General features: G+C 38.8%; 3 protein-coding genes across 5 annotated transcripts in view; 1 reads left to right on the plus strand and 2 right to left on the minus strand.

Annotated features, from left to right (window-relative positions):
- Positions 1 to 24: 24 nt before the first annotated feature.
- Positions 25 to 1,259, plus strand: cks2 (CDC28 protein kinase regulatory subunit 2). Its single transcript, XM_079593868.1, has 3 exons — positions 25 to 219; positions 484 to 611; positions 791 to 1,259. Exons 1-3 carry the CDS (start codon positions 155 to 157, stop codon positions 832 to 834), a joined length of 237 nt encoding a protein of 78 aa, XP_079449994.1. The 5' UTR covers positions 25 to 154; the 3' UTR covers positions 835 to 1,259.
- A 139-nt stretch (positions 1,260 to 1,398) lies between these two features.
- Positions 1,399 to 6,473, minus strand: cimap1d (CIMAP1 family member D). Its single transcript, XM_079592197.1, has 4 exons — positions 6,006 to 6,473; positions 4,577 to 4,687; positions 2,744 to 2,857; positions 1,399 to 2,602 (listed from the first exon to the last, which is right to left on the minus strand). The coding sequence occupies exons 1-4, from the start codon at positions 6,052 to 6,054 to the stop codon at positions 2,124 to 2,126; spliced, it is 753 nt and encodes a 250-aa protein (XP_079448323.1). The 5' UTR covers positions 6,055 to 6,473; the 3' UTR covers positions 1,399 to 2,123.
- A 913-nt stretch (positions 6,474 to 7,386) lies between these two features.
- Positions 7,387 to 21,606, minus strand: part of cpamd8 (C3 and PZP like alpha-2-macroglobulin domain containing 8) — a 34,767-nt gene continuing 20,547 nt past the window's right edge. For all 3 annotated transcript variants that reach the window (XM_079592195.1, XM_079592194.1, XM_079592193.1), the window contains 14 exons: positions 21,271 to 21,436; positions 21,101 to 21,187; positions 20,881 to 21,017; positions 20,436 to 20,591; positions 20,117 to 20,179; positions 19,248 to 19,495; positions 19,054 to 19,141; positions 14,312 to 14,386; positions 14,032 to 14,137; positions 13,766 to 13,876; positions 13,465 to 13,677; positions 10,659 to 10,733; positions 8,480 to 8,672; positions 7,387 to 8,383 (listed from right to left, as the gene is read on the minus strand). In XM_079592195.1, coding sequence (XP_079448321.1) covers position 8,383; positions 8,480 to 8,672; positions 10,659 to 10,733; positions 13,465 to 13,677; positions 13,766 to 13,876; positions 14,032 to 14,137; positions 14,312 to 14,386; positions 19,054 to 19,141; positions 19,248 to 19,495; positions 20,117 to 20,179; positions 20,436 to 20,591; positions 20,881 to 21,017; positions 21,101 to 21,187; positions 21,271 to 21,436 — 1,719 coding nt within the window. In that variant the 3' untranslated portion in view covers positions 7,387 to 8,382. The remainder of the gene's footprint in view (positions 8,384 to 8,479; positions 8,673 to 10,658; positions 10,734 to 13,464; positions 13,678 to 13,765; positions 13,877 to 14,031; positions 14,138 to 14,311; positions 14,387 to 19,053; positions 19,142 to 19,247; positions 19,496 to 20,116; positions 20,180 to 20,435; positions 20,592 to 20,880; positions 21,018 to 21,100; positions 21,188 to 21,270; positions 21,437 to 21,606) is intronic.

Here is a 21,606-nt window from a genome sequence, read left to right on the forward strand (position 1 = left end):
CTCCCTCAACCTATCAGAGGCGCGCGAGGGACCGTTTGAGTTCAAAACTGAAGCGGCGCCCTTTACAGCAAAACATTGACACTCTGTGACGACCGTCCGCGAGTTTTTCCGGCTTTTCATATTGGATTTTGCCTAAAATTAACATTTACCCAAAATGTCTTCAACGAAAAAGCAGATTTACTATTCCGACAAGTATTCCGACGAGGAATACGAGTACAGGTGAGGAATTTCACTCGTTTTTTCACTTAATTGTCCACTTCAGTTTCGAGGTGATGTGATACTTCATGATGGCTGTTATGTCATTTGGCTTTTTCATATTAAAAACATCCGCAAATTATTGAAAACTGTTTGTTTAAAACGTATTTTCCGGGTTCTGTCGTCATTGCTGAGTTATATTGCGTGACAAACCTTTTATAAAAGCGGTTTAGTCATAAGTTACTTCAAATATCAGTCAAAGTAACATAGGCTACTGTCCTTCCACAGACATGTTATGCTTCCCAAGCAGATTTCCAAGCTGGTGCCGTCCTCCCACTTAATGTCAGAGGAGGAATGGAGAGGACTGGGAGTCCAGCAAAGTCAGGGCTGGATCCATTACATGATTCATAAACCAGGTTAGTGCTCAACACGTTATCGTTACTTGTGGACAATGGCTGTGTTTTAAAACCTACATGACAGCTTAATTAAGTTACTGTCTAGGTTGGCAGCTCTCAAGTTTTGAGACACATTTTAGGTGTAATGAGTGAATTTGACCCAAATATCAGCAAACCCTGATTCCACTCTTTTTATACAGAGCCTCACATTCTGCTATTCCGAAGACCGCTTCCGAAGGAATGAAATTTCAAGATTATCATCGGAAGTTAAACTACATGGTTGGATCTGACCATAAGTGCATTTCTTTCCATAAGTTGTGATTTGTATATAAGTTTTATTATTTGCAGATCAATGGTAATGAAATGTTACTCCTCCTCCCCCTTTCATTCGGAGAACTGATGGCAGCAGGAGCCCAGGGGGAATTGGCTGCCTCCTCCAAAGTGTTTTCTTTAGATCTACACTGAAGTCATGTAAAATAAGTTGGATGGTGTTTCAGGTCAAGTAATTGCCCCAGTCGTGAATAGAAGGAATAGTTTTGTGTTGTACACTACGATGCTTTTCGTTGCTGAACTGCTTTTGTTAACATCTCCACCTTGTATTTTGAGCAGTCAACATTTGTTTGTTCTTCAATTGTTGTTGACAAATCAATAAATATTATTTTTATTAGCTCACTTGCGTCCTCATTTGTAATCAGTTACGTGACATTAAATAATGACATAACGAACAATATTTGTTGGTCATGTAAAGCGACAGCAGACATTATATAGAAAATGTTTAAGTAGACATCACACTATACAAAAAATATCTGCAATTATTTTTTTAGTGTGTAGAAAAAGCAACCAGGAACAGTCTTGGAATTGCATTGGTCACATGGTATGAGAATGTTGACTATTTCCAACATCTGAGTTCACTGTATGAAAAATATCAAACATTTTTAAGAATGCAATGAAATTTTCAAAGTGAAGTCAAGAAAATTTATATTTACATATACAGCCTACGAGGAAGACGGACAAGATCCATGGAATAAGCGGAAAAATGTCTGAATTCGGAATGCCAAAAAAGATGTTCTTCATTTTTTAAGCTATGTTTATGGCTGCAAGCCATTAAACAGACTGATCTGGTGAAACTTAATGATTAGCCTACTATCAAAGCATGAATTTGATGTAAAAAGAAAAAAATATATATCTACATGATATTCACATATGCAGTTCATAGAGTGTGTAATGTATTAGCCCTACAGTTAAAGCATGAAACAATATTTAAACCTTTAACCTTGAAACAACTGACTTTTTTCTTGCAGTTTTTATCTCAAAAATAGCTGCAGGTCGGAGTAATGGGTGTGCCGAAATGTGAATTGCTACAAAAGAAACTAAACCCAAACCCACCCGAAAACCCTGACAGACAGCTTTCACAACAATGGAAATGACCTTTCTCCACGCCCCTACCTTTCGGCCCATTACTCCAACCAGCAGAGACCCACACTTGCAGGTAGGCTCCGCCCACAAAACACCAAAATGGTCTATAGCCTACTCCTAATCTACCACTAAAGGGGTCACAAACTCTGAGTGCCTGACCCCTAAAGAGAAAGCAGGAGGTCTGGGCTTGTGCACTGTCACTTTCTCTGGGTTATGACTTCCAGGACCTGGTACTAGTGTGGAGTCCCTCGCAGCAGCGTGTCTGCCCAACATGGAGAACGCAGGCTGCCTCGGGAGGTAGACACTGGGATCTGTGCGGTTATATCTGCCTGGACCTGGAGTCTTGGATAAGTCCTCGGCTGGACCTCCGGATGTGCATCTCCCAGAGATGGTGTAACTGGCACTGGATGTTTTGGTCAGGATGTGGGAGCCCATGAGAGAAGGAAGGGTGTATTTGTTGGGGGCGGGCACGGTGTCCACGGTGCGATACTGAGTGCGGCAGCCCATGGTGTGGGACGGTGGTTTGCGATGGGTGCTGGACAGAGGGGCTTTCTCAGGGCTGTATGCCCCTGGTCCAGGGGTGGAGAAGGTTCCTGCTGCAATTGTCAGATACAACAAGGGTAAGGAACTGTCAAACTCGGTCCATTCCAGCTAAGTGGTTTCGAGATGAAGTGGATCAGTCGACCAGTAAATCACTAACCGTTTCAAAAGAATGACACATTGAATAACCGACTTACCTCGATTTTCCATCCTGCCATGTATGGAATAGGCAGGAGTGCCGTCCCTTCCAAAGCGAGTCAGTTTGGCATCAATATGATATTTAGGCCCTGGACTGCAGTCAATGCTATGCACTGTACAATCAAAGCAGAATAAACAGCATTGCATCACTTAGGAAAGAAACTGTCACACTTTACATCACAGTATTCGTGTTGCTGAATATGAAGGTAAACCGTAATACACAAGAACTACATGTATTTATAGCAATTATTTTGTTAAATATTCTACGTGTAGGCTAAGAGACCCTTTTGATTTTATCGCATGCAATAAAATGTAGTAGAATTTTATAGCTAATGCATACAAATATTACATCTAAAATATCACAGATCCAAGATTTACAACATAATGTAATATATCTGTAATGCAAAATAATAATAAAAAGTTAAGAGGTGCCCAAAGTGAATAAGAAAAATAAAAACGCACCATGGTGCACCATCTGAAGTATGTTAAATCTGTAATATTTCAATTATTATAGTAGCTTAAAGTATATGCAATACTTAGGGTAAAATGCCTTTTTCACTAACTTCCTTTATGACATGATTTTAAATGAAAACAAACAATTTACTATATGCAATGCGTGTGTGTATGCTTACTGATCGCTATAAAATAAAAGGAAAAAATAATATTTTGAATACAATCTGGAGCAAGAAAAAGTTGCCTTGAGGCAAGATTTAGCAACTTCATACCCTATTCTTTTATATAATTTTATTTCACATTATTATTTAAGATGAATAAAATAAATTTAGGTCGGTGCTAATCTGTTAGCAAAACTACACAGCAATGATAAGCAATGGAGATTTACAGCAGCTGTCTCCCTCTTGTGGTGAATACAGGCAAATACAGGATTATGAACTAAATTATTTAAAGGGATAGTTCACCCAAAAAATTCAAATTCTGTCATTCATTACTCACCATCATGTCGTTCCAAACCTGTAATACTATGGTTCATCTTCGGAGCACAAATGAAGATAATTTTGATGAAATATGAGAGCTTTCTCTCCCTCCATAGACAGCTACGCAACTACCACTTTGATGCTTCTACAAATTCATAAATAGATCGTATAACTAATCTATATGAATCGAGCAGTTTAGTCAAAATTTTCTAAAGAGACACAATCGCTTTATATGATGAACAGATTGAATTAAGGCTTTTATTCGCATATAAACATTCATCAATTCACACATCAGTTGTGGTAAACGGAAGCTCAAGTTCTTTTGATGTGCGAGAACCAATGAGGTTCATTTTCGTGTTACGCAGCACGTTTGAGTTTCCGCAAGAACCAATGAGGTTTGTTCTCGCATGTCAAGCAGGTTCGGTTGAGCTTCTATTTATGTTCGCTGATCAATTTTTATATGTAAATAAAAGCCTAAATTCAATCTGTTCATCATATAAAGCGATCAAATCTCTTCAGAAAATTTGGACTAAAACGCTCAATCCATATGGATTAGTTTTACGATCTCAGGGTCAAAGTGTCAGTTGCGTAGCTGTCTATGGAGGGGCAGAAAGCTCTCAGATTTTATCATAAAGATCTTAATCTCTTCCGAATACGATAGTATTACGGGTTTGTAACAACATGAAGGTGAGTAAATTAATGACAGAATTTTCATTTTTGGGTGAACTATCCCTTTAAGTGAAAATGTTAACATGGATGATTTGCAAATGTTTCTCGTGTAAAAATCAGCTAAAAGGATTTTATAGACAAATACAGTTCCATTTATATTTGCATTATTCTCTGTTGAACTAATTTATTTCACTGCAAATTATTTCACTGGCTAAGTCATTGCAAACTCACTGTTGTTACTCATCCTGCCATGGAAGGAGAAGGCAGGACCCGTTGACTTGGTAAAATCGTGGCCTACAAAGCCGATAGCCGGTGGAAGGATGTATCGGCCAGGCCCTGGCCCTGTAGACAAGATTGGAAAACACATGTCATGTGTGCAGAACATATGCACAGCCCTACTTGTGCAAGTAATCAGAAATATTTAGTGATGCAGTTTTTGGCAGGCAGTTGTGACAGAATCTGTTAGGGAGATTCACACCCTTTAGATGCAGCCCAGCAGGAATGTGAGCTCATCGCAGTGGCGTGATGGTTTTTCCTGAGTGGAAGAAAGACAATGCCTTTGGCTATCTTCTGTGATACTACCAGGGGAATGCCATGACATCAGCCCACAAATGTCTGTGTGCATGAGAAGGGCTACTGGAAGCACAGAACATTCTTTCACATTTACTTCAGCATGTTTTGTCAGGCCTGGGCACTGTTATCGTAACCTCCCTGAAAGTGTGAAAAAGTAACTCCTCTCCAATTAAAATTTGATGGGGACATAATAACATTGGAAGCATAATATTTGTTACATAATACATAATTTTTTTCATAAAAGAAAGGAAAAAGGTCAATTTAGCTAAATTTTTCCTAAGCAGTTTTACAAACTTATATGCAACAGTGAGAAGAAGCCTCAGGTCAACCAAATTATTGCGTTTAAAGCTGTTGTGATGTTTTTAATTCACTTTTAAAAACATAACAATACAACAAAAACAAGAGTTCTGTTTTTCGATAAACAATAAGTTAATATTGAGTAATTTATATTTGGACGCAAATGCTGCAGTTACTTTGTCTATTTTTGCTCCGCCAATAAAAATAGTTCCAAGCATAGAATCACTTGACGCGTCTCCTAGCAGCACGCCTTTCTGAATGAACCAGTTTGTTTAACGAATCGGTTGATAAAATTATTTAATGATTCACTCATAAAGAGTCAATTGTCGCCATCTAGTGGTATTAACGATGTAACTTGCAGAAAGAATCGATGAAAATTCCCCTCATTCAAAGCAGCACGCCACGACAGGTATGAAAGTGAGGCTGTGCCTGTGAGGGATAAACTTCTTTCTTTTTTTTGCCTAGTGAAATGTCTTGGAAGGATGTGTTTGCAGTGTTTCGTAAGCAGAACAATAAAATAAAATAATAAAAATACTTTTATAAAACAACAAATAAAACATAAAAGATGGCGCTGCTGTGAATAACGTCCATGCACAGATTAACGGGCACTCTAGCGGATTGATACAAACAGTGAATAATCCCACTGCTGAAAAAAACGGTTCACCAATTTGATTGTAAAAGAGGCAGCATTCCACACATGCTAATATTGGCTCCAAACACAAGTTTTTTACATTAAAGGTAAGATTGGTGCATAGCATATAGCCTATTACAAATATACATAACAGCTCACCTTTTTCTCTACCAGCAATGACCGGACGTTTCCTCTCCGTTTCACTCATAGTCTCGATCGCATTTGGGACTGTTTAACCATTTACTTCAAGAAATACATTGTTAGCTGCAAAATTGGACAGAGGTCTACTATCAAATCTCTATGCCAAATTTTCCATAAAATTTAAGTTAACAGAGCTCAAGGAGGAATTAACATTCACGTCAGTATCAGTTGTTCCAAGCTGCAAAACCCCAAAGTAGATAGGTGTAGTGTGTATCTTCAGAATATCATCAAAGCTGAGGTGATGGTTAGTAAGACCTCTTCATTTTCATCTTCCTAGCTTCACTAAATCAGTTGGAAATTCCACTTTCTGACCTCTCTTGAATTGGACAAGTTCAGTCAAGTTCTCCACAGTCCGGATAATGTCAAAACCGAAGCCACCCAAGTGGAAAACTGATGCTTTGGAGTAATCTTCATTCAACCTGACCGACTCAATCAGGCCCTGCCAAACCCATTAAATATACAAATGCGTTTGAGAGACAGAAGCACAAAGGTGTGTCATCACTTTAATTCATTGTCATGTAACACTATCTCCATTAGGTTATCCCTCCCCTGACTTACCCTTTCTCTTTCATGCTTTTCTCTGTTCATCAGAGCAGAGACAGACCATCATTAAGCATGAGTCGCCATGGAAACCAGCCGCTGGGGGCCCCCCTGCAAAGCTGCACAGACAGGGCCCTCAGCAACTGAGAAGGAACATCTGAAGATACATCTAAAAGCGTATGTACATATTCCTATCTATCCAACTGAAATGCGTTGTATAAAATTCTGGGAGTGCTATTAAAAATCACAAGAAGTTGGAGGGAAGTTAGGTGAACATGTCCACCGTTGCACTGACCAGCAAACAAACATTAAACATTAACAGCGCTGTCTGATGCTGTGGTAACTGGAGATGGATGTCAACATAAACCAACTCTCACAAGCTGACCCAGCAGACGCAGAAACACGGGGTCAATGTGTTGCTGGGACCTTTAAACAAGTTTCAGAGAGCTTTGAAGAAGCTGAAGCGGTTAACCATGGGTTTTGTTTTGTTGCGCCAATGAGTTGCTCACAATGTGAGGGGTTAAGTTAAGATACTCTAGTTTAAACAAGCAAATGCATGTGTACAGTTGAAGTAAACTTCGGGCTTTACACATCCAAGAGAAACATTACCAAAAAAAAAATCCGGTTATAACAGATTGTGAGCAATGTTAGCCTATTTTGAAAATCCACACAAAAATAGTCAAGCTGAGATATTATCTTCAACATACTATGATTTGGTATGCACTAATCCTAATTTAGCATAGAACGGGCAGTATGCCAAATGTAATTCAAGCATAGCAAAAGAAAGCTTTCACACAATACAGATTGCATATAAAGTTTATTCTCGTTAACTTTTTGTTGTATGTGTTGTATTTGATATCATTGAAGGTTAAATTCATCTTAGGTCCATTCAAATTTACAGTGATTTTACAAAATTCACATTGGCCACTTGAATTTTCTGCATAGATAGAGAAGTAAAGTATGAGGCCTTTGAGAGTAATACATTCTCATTGATACCTGAATGCGTAATCAAATTTACCAATTTATTTAATTAACTTAACGATCTAATTAACAAGTTCTGCGGGTGCATATTTCGTATGGGCCTACCGTTTTTTTTATTTAGTATTGCAGTTTAATCAAATAGCTTATATTCTGTACAAATCATATTCCAGTTTATGTATCAGAGTTTGTTTCCTCTGATTCAAAGACTAATTTAGCATAGGGTGACTGGGAAAGAAGCTTATTTATCAGCTGCAGTCTCCTCTCAGGTGAATAAACCACACATCAATAAGTAAAAATAGTAGCTACACACCTTAACACACAATTTCGTAAGAAAGACCTGCTCTGGAAGTGCACTTTCAATCATAGCACATTTTAACGGGGTGTAAAACCACACAAGTAGATTGTGTTCAGAAAGAAGGGAGGATCTGACCATGGAAATGAGAAAATTAAAAAAATGAACCATACGAACAAAGGCACTAGCCACAAATAAATACCACAGATAGAAAACAAAAACAATAAAATATTTGATTCTTAGGTGAATTATACTTACAAACATAAATACTGGACTATTAAAACTAGATTACAAGAGGAATACAGGGAGACGTCATACCATCACTAAACGTAAAGAGCTATGGAAATTAATTTAAAAACAGAGAGTACTGATATAATTTCTCTTTCCAAACACACACATACACACGCAGAGCTGTCATCTTGCTGGGGGCACCTCTCTTTTCCAGCCCTTCTTTCACACAAACATATTCACAGAGAATGTACAATGTGGAGCTCTCGCATTTGCTGCTGGTGGCCAATGGTCTCTGTTGTAAAGGAGAAACAGACAAAAGTTGCTTAATATAAACGTAAATTATGTTTTACGTTCTTTAAGTGACAGCAATACATGAATTGTATTTCACCATCGCTCAGGTGAGTCCTTTGTGTCCACTGTGAGGATATGTCCACCCAGAAGTTGTGCGGTGTCTTCCGCCTCCTCTTCCTCTTCTATAGGCACTAACTTCTCCTCACTCTCTGGTGAAAAGCTGTCCGTGTCAGGGTCGTACTCGTAAGAATAGTAGGACACTTCAGCCATAGAACCTGGCTCCTCCCCTCCTATGAAATAAAAGCAGTCAATCCCGTTGCAGAACAATGTGCTGTCTTTGACAAAAGCATTGTTTGATTTCTTTTAGGGATATTCTTTTCTGGAAATCAAGAAAAAAAAATCCCTTATTATGGGATAATCCCTCAAGTGTATGTTTTTGGGCCGCTTTTCTTTTTTCTAAAAACATGTTTTTGCAATTAAATTTATATTTTAACAGTTATTAATAACAATATAATAAATAACTGCAGCTAGCAAATATATATTGCCAGTCAAACATGACTGAGAAAAAAAAATGCATGTACAAAATGGCCAGTAGGAGGCGATCCTTGCATATACCGTGGCGTGTATATATAAAGCAGCAACTCAAGCTGATTTTATTATTGTCCTATTTTAATAGATCAAGAGTTTAAATGTATCTAATGTTAGGAATTCATAGCTTGGGTATCTTAACTCATTTATCTTTTTCACAGAGAATGTTTGCAAGACTTTAACGTAAAAATGTCCATAAATGAGATGAAAAAAAAAAAAAAAAGAGTCAAATCCCAGCTTAGAGACTTTTGTCAACACAGCTGCTCAGGACCACTTAATCATCAAGGATAATAAATGTCTTCCTTGCGGTTTGGAATTATACCTGAAATTGAAGGCTACTCGTTTTCCTTCTAAAATAATATAGAATTCATACACATACCTAAAACTAAGGTAACAGAAAAGTAAAATAAATGTAAATTATTTGACATGCATATCTGTTTTTTTTGTTTTTGTTTTTTTTCAAATCTTTTTGAGATTTTGTTATGGTTAGACATCACTGCGAGTCATGATTGTGCTTAAAAAAAACATTTTCGATCTAAGACTAAGCTAAATCTATGTCTAGAAAATGCTCTCACAGATTTCCAAAACATATATTTCTGCTACACAGGTGATGTGGCTTGAAAATCAGAGTTTTCCCAAACATATTTACAAATGACAAATCCAAGAGTCACCTCAAGCATTAATAGACAAACAAACTTGGTAATTACCTCAAGCAAAAAAAAAGAACAAAATTCTTGCAAACATTTAAACAGGTGGCATCCAGGTAAAGGAAACTTAAACAAAATAAAAGCGGGCCAAAACCATAACCTTGAGGAACCCCAACAACCACAGCCCTGTAGACACATTTTCTCGGCCCAAACACAACACAGGGCAAGTCTTAACAGCTCTACAAGAGACTGTCTAATCAGTCTGGGAGTTTTCCAGAGGACACAGACGCACATACCTACACACACACACCTAGCTGAGTGTGCATGGGATTTCATGAGCACTTCTAATTTGCCTTAAGTACTAATTGTGCTACTTAAATGATTGTAATGTTTTTCCTCATCAAATTATGACAATTGATGGTAATACACTACAAAAATAATGTACTTCTGTCCTGTTTTCCAATAAAAATACCTAAACAAGATACATTTTCTTGAGAAGCAATATTGTGAAGACTTAGTTTCAGAGAATATATTATCTTGAATTAATTGTTAATTCTATTGATTCACAGTGCAATTGCATGTAACAATCTGTCCAATGAGGTTATTAAAGAACATGAGGGATATAAATCCTGCTAAAGATACTGTTGTACAGTATTGATCTCCAACCTGAACACTTAAGCAGGTTCCAGGGGCTATTTGGAAATATTGAAGTTTTGCTTTGTTAAATCTGTAAGTTGCGAGTTCTGATGAATGATTTGAAATCAAACCAAGTTAGCTTTTTCTCGCAGTTAATGGTATTTGAAAAGGCCAAACCCCTATACAGCAGGGTGCGAGTTGAGCGACAGGAGGCTGGGATGCGAATTATCCGAGCATTAATGTAGTCTGGGCTGATATGCAGGCCTGTGCACGCATAAGCTTCTTTGCATGCAGCTTCTGATTGTTGAACTCTTCAACACCTGCCCATGTGTGGCACACGCTCACACCTGCAGGGCACTGATGCAGATGTGCTCAAAGAAAAGTAGGAAGAGGAGAGGATGATACCTGCAGGAATGAGTATAGGTTCCTGTTCTGGTTCTTCTCCTGTAGCATGTTCTCGCTCTTCTACGGCCTCCCCCACTGTAAGATGACAATACAAGTCAGAATCATGTTCATTGCAATACTTTACCATACTTTATATTAATTAGATACATTATTTGCTCAGTGTTCTGGTTTCCAGTTCCAGGTCTAGAATCATTTGTTTGCACTTGTGATGCCACTAGGTTTAGATATTTTGATGTATGACATTGAGACATTCTTTTCAACCAAACAGCCGTTGTTTTCAAGTAGATCCAAAATAGTTAAATGTACGAAATAAAACACAAAAATAAGCTTTAAATTACACCATGTTTATTTTCTCACGTTTTTCACTATATTATATTTTATTATATTAATTCATATGCACCACCAACTTAATAATAAATTATGATAAAATCTATATTTACCCATGTATATTTTTACTAAAACATTTTAATATGAAAAATGTGATGGAGACTTCTAGAATGTTTTTTAGTCAAAAGAATCACTGAAGGGTTATGAATTGATCCCTTGAAACAACAATTTGAACTGATTCACAAAAATGAATCAAACTGACCAATAGTTCTGAATTTTTAATAAGGGCACTAATGATCCTGAAATTAATTTAATGATGCAATATTTAAAAAAAATCTTGATGCCAATATATATATTTAAAATAATTACAACATTCACGTTACTTAAAACGAAACAGTTAAATAATTTTACTTATGCATATTTTTTTAAATCATTTTACTATATAAAAAAATGCAGGGAAAAAAAAGTAATTATTTGAAACAGACAATTTGAATGATTCACAAAAATAAATTACACTGACCGACAATAAGACATCTGAATTTTTTTTAAACATTCCCAACAATCTTTAGGAAAATTGGTGCCAAATAAAATCTTGAAAACAATCACAATATTTACAATGTTGCTTACATTCAACATGTAAAATCGTTTACAATTATATTTAACAAATATAATTTAATAAAACATTTTAATATAGAAAAATGTGAGACTCCTTGGAACTTTTTATATTGAAGTGAAACCCCGAATATGTTAAGTTAATTAAGTGTACTTGTGTAAGTGTACCCAAGTAGACTAAGATTAAAAAGACAACAACCTAAACTTACACCAAAACTAATTCTGATTTAGGGTATATACCCTGCATTGCACAGCTCCTAAAACTCCGAACACCATTCTCTTGATCAAAATCAGGGGACCTGCAAATAAAACAATCGCGAAGCCCTACACGGTACTGCGGCGTACCACATTGGCACAGATTTCCCGCGTAACCTTTTTTGTGTCCCCTTCCTGATGGCGGTCCTCTGTAAAACAAGAAAGCCCCTTTGTTGTTGGTCCGCGCGTCGGAAAGGAATGTGACAGGATTTTTCTAACCCTCTGCCCCCCCTTTCTTTTCACTGTTAAAGGGCCTCGGACAAAAGCACTCTGTCATTTGGAGAACCCTGTAATACACCATATACTGGTGTGTATGAGAGTATGTATGTGTTTATATCATCTGCAAATGCAGCACCTGAACAGCTGTTCCTACCAAAGCAGGTACACACACCTCAGTCTTTCTCGGTTTGCGAAAACAGGGGTTTGATTCCTTGAATCGGGCCTGTCTGGACATGGATAATTGCAAAGCACTGAAAACACTTTGATTGTCTTTGATGCGCAAGTGAATAAGGCTTTAATCTCACCTGTGATATGAGGGGGGAAAAAACAGCAACCAGATGTCAAGTGGCAAGATACAAAATCTCAACAGGAGACCAATATGACTCTTTGGAAGCTCCGATCCACATTACGGTGATCCGAACCAGGGACCTGATTCACAAAACTTTTTTCTAACCTGCCATTTTCTTATTATTTTAATTTAAGAATTAAGTTAAGAATATTTTAATTCCCAAAATCAGTTCTTATCTTTTTTCTTAATCATTAATCATATACATTTTTTCTTAATCATAAAAATCATCATAAATACCCTATTAAAGTTAGGATAACCTCTATTTTGTCTTAAATCAGTAAGCAAAGGTATGCCGTTAATGAACTTATTGGGTTGTTTCAAATGTTAAGCATTACAGTGCTAATGCAACAGTACAGTGATGACAGGCTCTTTAAAATGAACTTTTTAAAATACGTGGCACATTAGAAATCCCTGACTCTGAGTGCTTGACTCCCAACAAGCCAGTCACGCCAAAAATATTATTATGTCATTTGCAGGCAGTGCAAAAAGACGTCATTGCATGAGTTGAACAGCGAGTCTTCAGCAAGAACCGCCATACAATCAGATACTGAAACACCGAAGCCTGTCATTTTCTTGTTAAGAAAAATATCTTGAGTAAATATGAGTTCTTACGATTTTTTCCAAGAATGGCACTTAGGAACATGAACATTATTCCCAATTTATCTTAAATTTCTTAGCTCCTTTCTTAAGAAGGTTTGCTTGAATCCATCCCCCAGGTCGAAGGTTTGTTTGCCCGAAACATCTGCGGTTTTCCTTGCACATGTCAGTGCCTGTGTGTATCTGAAAGTCCTGCGAATGAACCTCTTAAAAGGAAGGAAAAAACATGTCTCTAATTATGCAATAAGCATGACTTCATCTAAGAGTGTCTGGAGAGGGTAGCACCTGGTTCGAGATTACATGGCATAAATCTTGGCAAAAACGAGTTTCGCAATGAAACGGTACAGCTTTACAAAGCTTGGGTCCTTCAGATCCGCAAAAAGTGAGGATTTCTTATCTTGCAGACACGTCTAGGCTATAAATTCACAGGTAGGTTGCAGAACTTACTCTGTGGGCAGTGGCTGAACGGCATCTGCTCTACCCGTGTGCCGTTTCTGCAAGCGGACACCTCCATCTGACACTGATTCTGGTAGATCTGGCCGTCAGAACCACACACTGGCTCGCCGTCATAGCCGCAGTCACGATAACATGTACAGCGCTCGTAGTGTTCCTCCTCCGGACAGTCAAAAATGTTATTGCACTGGCTGCCTTGCACAAAGCCTGGGGGGGAGAGCGAAATAGTCTTTAAATGTCAAGTACAGTATGTGCTATTAGAAGTAGATATACTAGAAGACAAAGATGTACTGACCTGTCCAATGATTGCTGGAGCTTTCCACTTCATTACATGTGGTGCCGTCACACAGTTCTCGCGCTAGTGGGCTGCTCTCGCTCACGTTGTAGAAACGAGTGGCTTCAAATGCTGTACAAAGTCAATCAAAATGTGATTACCATATTCATAATAATCGATTACCATATTCGTATACCAAAGTACAACGGTATTACCACAAACATTTTTTTTGTACTATGGTACTACAACGGTACTCTTTTGTATGCAGTAGGATTGTCCAAACCTACCTGGTTCATAATAGTCATAGACTTTCACTGGCACTGGAGCTGTCTTGCCCACAATATACTCCCTCACGGCGGTGAAAGCCACACAGGTCATACACTGACTGGGAATCTGTGTAAAGACAAGAGACCAGGGGATTTTACAACTATTCTTTAATACACCCCCCTGACAAAACACCTGGAGTTATATGAAACTTGAACCTCAAGTTTTTAACATACAGCTCTTAAATTGTGTAAATGTGCAGCTAGCGCTACACCAAGCTGTCATTACGCAACATTAACTCACCTCGTCAAAGTAGAAAAGAACCTTCCTTCCGTCGACTTCATACCTCTTTAGCCCCACTCGCTTATCCAACAGGAGCTGGGAACAAGATTATTAGAAAGAATGATTATTTAGCACTGTAAACAATGCTAACTTCAAAGCTAAAGCGAATGTGTCATTTAAAAAATGGTTTTGTCTTACAGTGCACTCATTAACAATGACAATAATACCCATGTAAGCATTTTATGAATGTGGCTAACATGGTTTTAACTAAGTTTTAAGCTAAGATTCTCCAAAACAAGCTAGCATTTAGCTAGGTACGTTAAAAGGAGAAATGAGGAAAAAAATGTCTCAAAGTCACTTTATATGTAGGTACACTTAGTTGTATAATAAAAGTAAACTAAGTCTACCAAAAATATGAATGGTTCATTTGAGTGTTGTAATCACAACAGTGAGCAGTCTCGCACATTTTCAGTAAAAAGCATACGTCCGCATTGAAAAATAATTTGGATATGCGTTGTGATTCTTCCCATTGATTTTCATACAAGTGGTCCATCTCTTTACCTTCATACTGTATATATTCTCAAACCTGCTAGCTATCACACTAATGTTACTCCAAATTTGCATTAAAGGGGTGGTTCAGGATTTTGGACATCGGACCACATTTTCAAGTTAGCCTGGTTGTTATTCATCAGTGGAGACAGTTTTCAAAAAAATTCATCCAGTCCTTCCAGTTGCATAGTTCGCCGATGCTAGGCTAGCGCGAGTCAACGGTATCTGTGCTAGCCTGCCATTAAAAGCAGTTTTACCCACTCCAAAGTACACCAAAAGCAAATAAATTATAACGCCAGACTGTCGATGTAAATGTCTATTGAGAGAATAATGTTAGAAATCAAAGTACCGGTGATCTCAATGAATCTCAATGATCGCATTACATTTACAGGAACTAGTTTCTCAGCAGCGGCGGAATTTTACTTTGCTCCGGTTAGTAGTACTGCGCCGAAAAGTAAACACAGAACAGAAGCGCGCGCACTACAGACGGGACGTCTAGCTAGCTAGTAGTAGCCTTGAACAACGATATTGAAAAACATTAGATTGTAAACTAAGGAATTGGCAACATGGTGATTCGTTGTGCATTTCGAAATTGTAAAAAATAAACCAAATAGATGGTCATGCAAAAAGTTTCCACACATTTCCATTGAGAGATCCAGAAAGGAACCAACTGTGGCTTCTTTCTGCTGGCTTGGACAACGAGACACCGGCAGAGACTATTAAAGTTGCGAATTTGTAGTAATTATTTTAGACCAGACGACTTTGAAAAAACCCATAATCGAAACGTTCATAAGTCACTGACAAGGAATGCAGTTCCAGCCGTCTTTATACACCAACAGCAGATGAACAGGTAATAACTTTTGTTAGGCTACTAACGTTATAGCTATCTATGAAGCTAGTCCCTTTCATAACTGATAGAATGACAATGACAGCGTTAGTGGAGATAACGTTACAGTTAAATTTCTGCCCTTTTAGCATCCATCTCGATTAGTTCTTCGTCTGTGTATTCCGGCTCATACATGTAGCTGCTACGGTTCGTTGAATAAAACACATTCCTCGTCTCCAAAGTCTGAAACATTGGCATGGCTTTCAAACGTGGCCATAATCCTATGTTGATTTCTTAGTGAAATATCCTCTGCTTCTGTAGTGATGAGTGTCAGCGGCAGGTAAATACACTTGCGTATTGAGAAGACTCTCTCGGTTGCCTAGGTAACTTAATATCACTCCACCGCTGCTGTAGACTGTGCTTGTAAATACAGGGAACAAAGTGTAACTATTGCAATGCAATGAAAGGGTAGTTTGATTTCTAACATTATTCTCTCAACAGACATTTACATCGACAGTCTGCCGTTATACTTTATTTGCTTTTGGTGTACTGTGGAGTGGGTAAAACAGTTTTTAATGGCAGGCTAGCAGATACTGTTGACTCGCGCTAGCCTAGCATCGGCGAACTATGCAACTGGAAGGACTGGATGACATTTTTTGAAAACTGTCTCCACTGATGAATAACAACTAGGCTAACTTGAAAATGAGGTCCGATGTCTAAAATCCTGAACCACCCCTTTAAGTTGATTTGATAAATTTAGCTTCTCATGTCATGCACTCAGTATGTGAGTATCTGTACACTGCTTCCTCCCAAATGCATCCTAACATCGTGTGTGTGTGTGTGTGTGTGTGTGTGTGTGTGTGTGTGTGTGTGTGTGTGTGTGTGTGTGTGAGAGAGAGAGTGAGAAAGAGAAAGGTGGCGAGCACTTGGACACAGTTTATGAGGGGCCTAATGTGAGCTGGCGCCACAAGGACACATTCAAACATAAACACGCATACACAAACATACACAGTATGACTACAGCCCCAAATAAATGACCAAGAGTGATTTCATTTGTCCAAAAGCCACTGCAGAGACCATGATGTCAGAGAAAGCCTTGCTTGTTAATGTTGCCAAAATAAAAATCTAAAAAAGGAAACTTGTTGCTTTGCGCACCAAAGATCGTTGTCGTAATTGCGACATTTATAGCACTGTTCATTGTAAAAAGTATTGATTTTCACTGTGGAATATATGAGAAGCAAACAATCTTCCAAGCATGTCCTCCCCCTTACTATAAATTAAAACAATGAGACATGACGGTGTAAGCAATCTCGCTTCCCATAGCGAAACGAGGAATGTGAACAGCCGGGGTCGTGCAATAAACATAGAGCCAGCCAGAGGTGGCTGTGTAAAGCCAGCTCGTTACTGGCTAATGGCGCTAATGAGACACGTTCCACCGCGGTGAGCGTCGGATTCAGCTCACGTTATACGGCTCCAGAGGTAGCGTCGGTTTACTAGCGTGAAGGACATGAGGCCTGGGACCTATAACATGACTAATGAGGGACAATCAGTAGACTGGGGACAACAGTGGTGACCTAAACCAACCTCCATTTACCCACATATCCCCCCCAGCTGGAGGAGGAGGTGGGGCTGGTTGACCCCCCCAAGCATTTCCTGTTCTAGGCCGCTGTTGTGGACATTAAAGGGTTAGATCAGGATTTTAGACATGAATCTCTATAGCTTCCCCATAAGCAGTGTGGTGCATTGACCATGACTTACCCCCGACAGCGTCCTGTGAGCCGAGCTCCGGTCCAGTTTTGGTCAAGATGAAATTAGTCCGGCAAGTTTGCTGGGGTCACGGCAATAAAGCTTTTTTCTTCTCAAATCAATATGTGTTCAAAAGAGTGATATATTTAAAGCACAAAACCGCTGTCTATGGAGAGGTCAGACCTCGTAATGGCTTAGCACTATTTTCTTCCCCGTCATGTCACTGCGCGCTGCCGCTACCTACAGCCAGCTGCGAGCTGCGCAGGCGCACACCACTTTTTCAGTTGTTCGGCAGTGTTTACAGCAGTGTTTACGTGCTCAGAACAGCTACACGAACGAGCTAACATAGCTACTCACCAAGAGCGATCAGTTTGTACAAGCTTTGTACAAAATGGTGCGGACTTGTGACTATCCGGACTGTACAAACAAAGATGTGGCGCTTTCTCCTCACACATATCACTAACTCCATATTCTAACTCCATCTGGCGTAACTTGTCATCTGTGTATTCAGGTTCGTAAAGATAACCTTTTGGCTGTGTGTCGAAGTCAATGTTGTCATCGTCGCTGCTGTAGTCTGACATTTTATCTTTCTCGTTACGAGTTGTAAACAAAGTTACACGTGCGCGGCTCGCAGCTGGCTGTAGCGGCAGCGCGCAGTGATATGACGGGGAAGAAAATAGTGCTAAGCCATTACGAGGTCTGACCTCTCCATAGACAGCGGTTTTGTGCTTTAAATATATCACTCTTTTGAACACATATTGATTTGAGAAGAAAAAAGCTTTATTGCCGTGACCCCAGCAAACTTGCCGGACTAATTTCATCTTGACCAAAACTGGACCGGAGCTCGGCTCACAGGACGCTGTCGGGGGTAAGTCATGGTCAATGCACCACACTGCTTATGGGGAAGCTATAGAGATTCATGTCTAAAATCCTGATCTAACCCTTTAAGGTCCTGTGGAGGGTCTGTAAGCCCAGCTGGAGCTGCATAACCCTCACATTTGATTGTGGCCAGAAACTTTTATGAACCAATAATATTTACAAAACACTCACATATAACTGTCTTCATCCTCAGCATGTAATGCAGTTATAAAATATAATTGTAATAAATATAAATTATATTCATGTTAATTATATAACAGAAGTGTCAATAAAAAAAAAACATAACGGCCATTATTATTATTTCCTAAATAAAGTCCAGTTAATGTATAATAATTCTGATATTTTCTGGACTTTATAAAGAATATAATTATATATTTAATTTAAAAATATATTTATTTTATAGATACTTTAATGTTTTTATTTTATTTGACAATTCAAAAATTCTGTGTGTGTTCGTGAGAGAGTGAAAGACTGATAAATTCCGCGCCATACTGCCTCCTTTGAAATGGCCTCCAGATGTAAACTCTGTCCATCTGCCAAGAGGACACATGCAGAGAAGGAGAGAGAAAGGGAAAAAGAGCGAGAGAGATGCACTGTCCTATTATAGGGACACCTTGTCAATCTTGTGTCTTTATTAGCTATCTTAAATAATGTGAAATGTGAGTGTGACAAAGGATGGTAAGTTAATATAATACAGATACAATAGATTAGGATAGATTAAGATAGAACAATAAAGAGAGAGAGAGAGAGAAAGAAATCTTACCCTCTCCAAACTTTCAACATCCGCACGGAAGCCAGATAACAGAGGGACTTCTAGAACAGCCATGTTGGATGAGCCAGCATGCAGCCACCTGAGGAAGTACAGGGGGAGTTGGACTGTAAACACGCTTCTAAAATCTAGAATCAATCTCTAAATACACTTAAAAATGCATCAAATCCTTTTGTCGACGTTGTTACCTGGTGCAAACCTCCAAAGTAACACTGTAATCCAGGTGATCTTTGTGGGCCGCGGGGTCCTCATCGTCTACAGGAGCCCTTCGCTTGCGACTCAGCTCTGATCGGTTATCATCACGAGAACGGGAGCGAGAAGACATGTGTCGAGAGGACGGCAAGATGTGCTGTTCTTGTCTGGGTTCCTTGAGGTCGACTTTCAGCTGAAAGGCTGGCTTAGCCACTGGATCAGGCACATTGTAGGATACATCAATCTGGAGATGTAGACAAGCATATGATGAATCCCCATGATGTCTTTGCCTGGCACCCAATTTCCATTCAAAATTTTTTTATTTTTTGTATATATTAAATTTGATGGACAACCAGGAGTAACCTCGTATGCCTGGTCTCCTAAAAACGAGACACAAAATTTGAGGTTTTATTCATGTCTGTAGGACAAATTGTGTTATCTACGTGCCAAAATATTTAGTGTAAGGGATTTTGTTACAAACTGTTTGTTCGCTCACAGATAAAAGATAATCTTAAAACTTGCATCTTTTCATCCAAACAACCTGAGAACAGAACGTCGCTGATGTGGTTCTAGTTGTTCTGTGGCCTAGAATGAGTCTATTGTTTCTAAGGGACATCATACCAAAAATATTTGAGAAGACCATCTTATCTAGGGGTAGATTACAGGAGAAAGAACATACCCCTGGCATACAATTCCTTAAATTTTACCAGATCTTTCCATTCTAAAGGCAGGAATGTGAACATTAGTACTGAATTTCCCCTGTAGAGAGAGCTGGCGGAGGGATTCACCTCTAGAAGAGGAGGGCGAAGAGTACAACCGTTTATCCGCAGAGAGAATGTGGTATTGAGTTTGCCAGAAACAGTACCTGCATTAGACAGCAGCCTTCTCCTTTAGCGCTGACAAACAGTCCTGTTGGAATGCTGGGTATCTGAACAAAGAGAGCGAGAGAATGCAAGACTTATCAATCAGATTACCGGCACAAGCATAAGCAAATACATTAACCGACTGGCCCCTGTCCAACATCAAAATTACATGCATTTAAACTGACACTGCTAATCACAAAATAGGGTGATGTGCCAAGCAGATGCTGAGAGGACGGGCGTATCAAGTTCAGGCCCTCACTGAAAATACCTCTCTGACAGTAGAATGTAGAGATGTCAGTAGTGTTTGTGGATGATTTTTACCACAGCTTTTTGAAGAATCTTCTTATTGTCCCATTGAAGCTCAAACGTTTCTTGGAAATCCAGATTAGTGGAAGCCAGAGATATGGTGAGATTGACCCCACCCACATATGACAGGATGGCATATTCAGACAGGGCTTGCAATGCCACACAAGTATCCTGTATTTGAATAAAAAAATAAAAGAACCCAAGTTTACACAATTAACCCAACACACAATTAAACTAAACTATGTTTGTGCACTTAAGTGTATTACTTATTGTATCCAAAAGAGTAGTATGCTATTACAAATATAACCATTGTTGAATTGAATGCATTGCATTGTGGGATACATCATTTGCACACTTTAGCAAATGTTTAACAGAACAGAACATTTGTGGATTGTATACATGCTGCACAATAAATAGAAGTAGTATATAAATAACAAGGACTGAAAAACATATTTGTCACCTGAGTTGAGGAAAAACCTCCCAGGGCATTCCTTTGTTTTGACAGCCATTTAACTACAGGTAGGGCCGATGCCACATCACCCAGAAGCGTGTAGGTGAGTAGACCATAAGCCGTCATCTCAACTTCAGCGGACACAACTAAAAAAGCAGAGAAAACAAGTTTGATAAATTGAATATCTTTGTGAGTTGATTGATTGATGGGTTGGTTGATAGACAGATACCTGATTGGGAAAGGCCATCGCTGAAGCCCATGAATGTGTCCTCATCAGTTACAGTGCTTCCAGTAAGACTCCAATGAGTGAAACCATCTGCAAAGACAGCAAAACATCTGGAATCAACAACATGCTAATTGCAATCAAATACTATATTTTAATACACCTTGATAAATTACCTTGGGTGATGGCCATGTGGTTAAGTCGCTTCAAAGCCAATGGAGCATATGGACTGCGAAGTAAAGTGAGTGCATATGCGGACAGTGCAGTAGTATACGGGTCGTCAGCAGAGTATGTGTTGCTCTCCAAAAACGCCTTTGCTTTAGCAACTGCGACCTTTTCCTCCTGAATAAAAACACCATTCAGAACAATTCATTGGCTGAAGATAATAAATTTAGTTAATCTGAATAATAATAAGTGTATCTGAACATACTTCTATTTTTGCTAAGGTGTAGAGAAAGATAACTAAAATATGTAAAGACATCGCTTCGCTTTTACACTGCCAACAGGTGTTT

The sequence above is a fragment of the Phoxinus phoxinus genome (assembly GCF_949152265.1).
Source record: "Phoxinus phoxinus genome assembly, chromosome: 20".
Taxonomy (NCBI): Eukaryota; Metazoa; Chordata; class Actinopteri; order Cypriniformes; family Leuciscidae; genus Phoxinus; species Phoxinus phoxinus.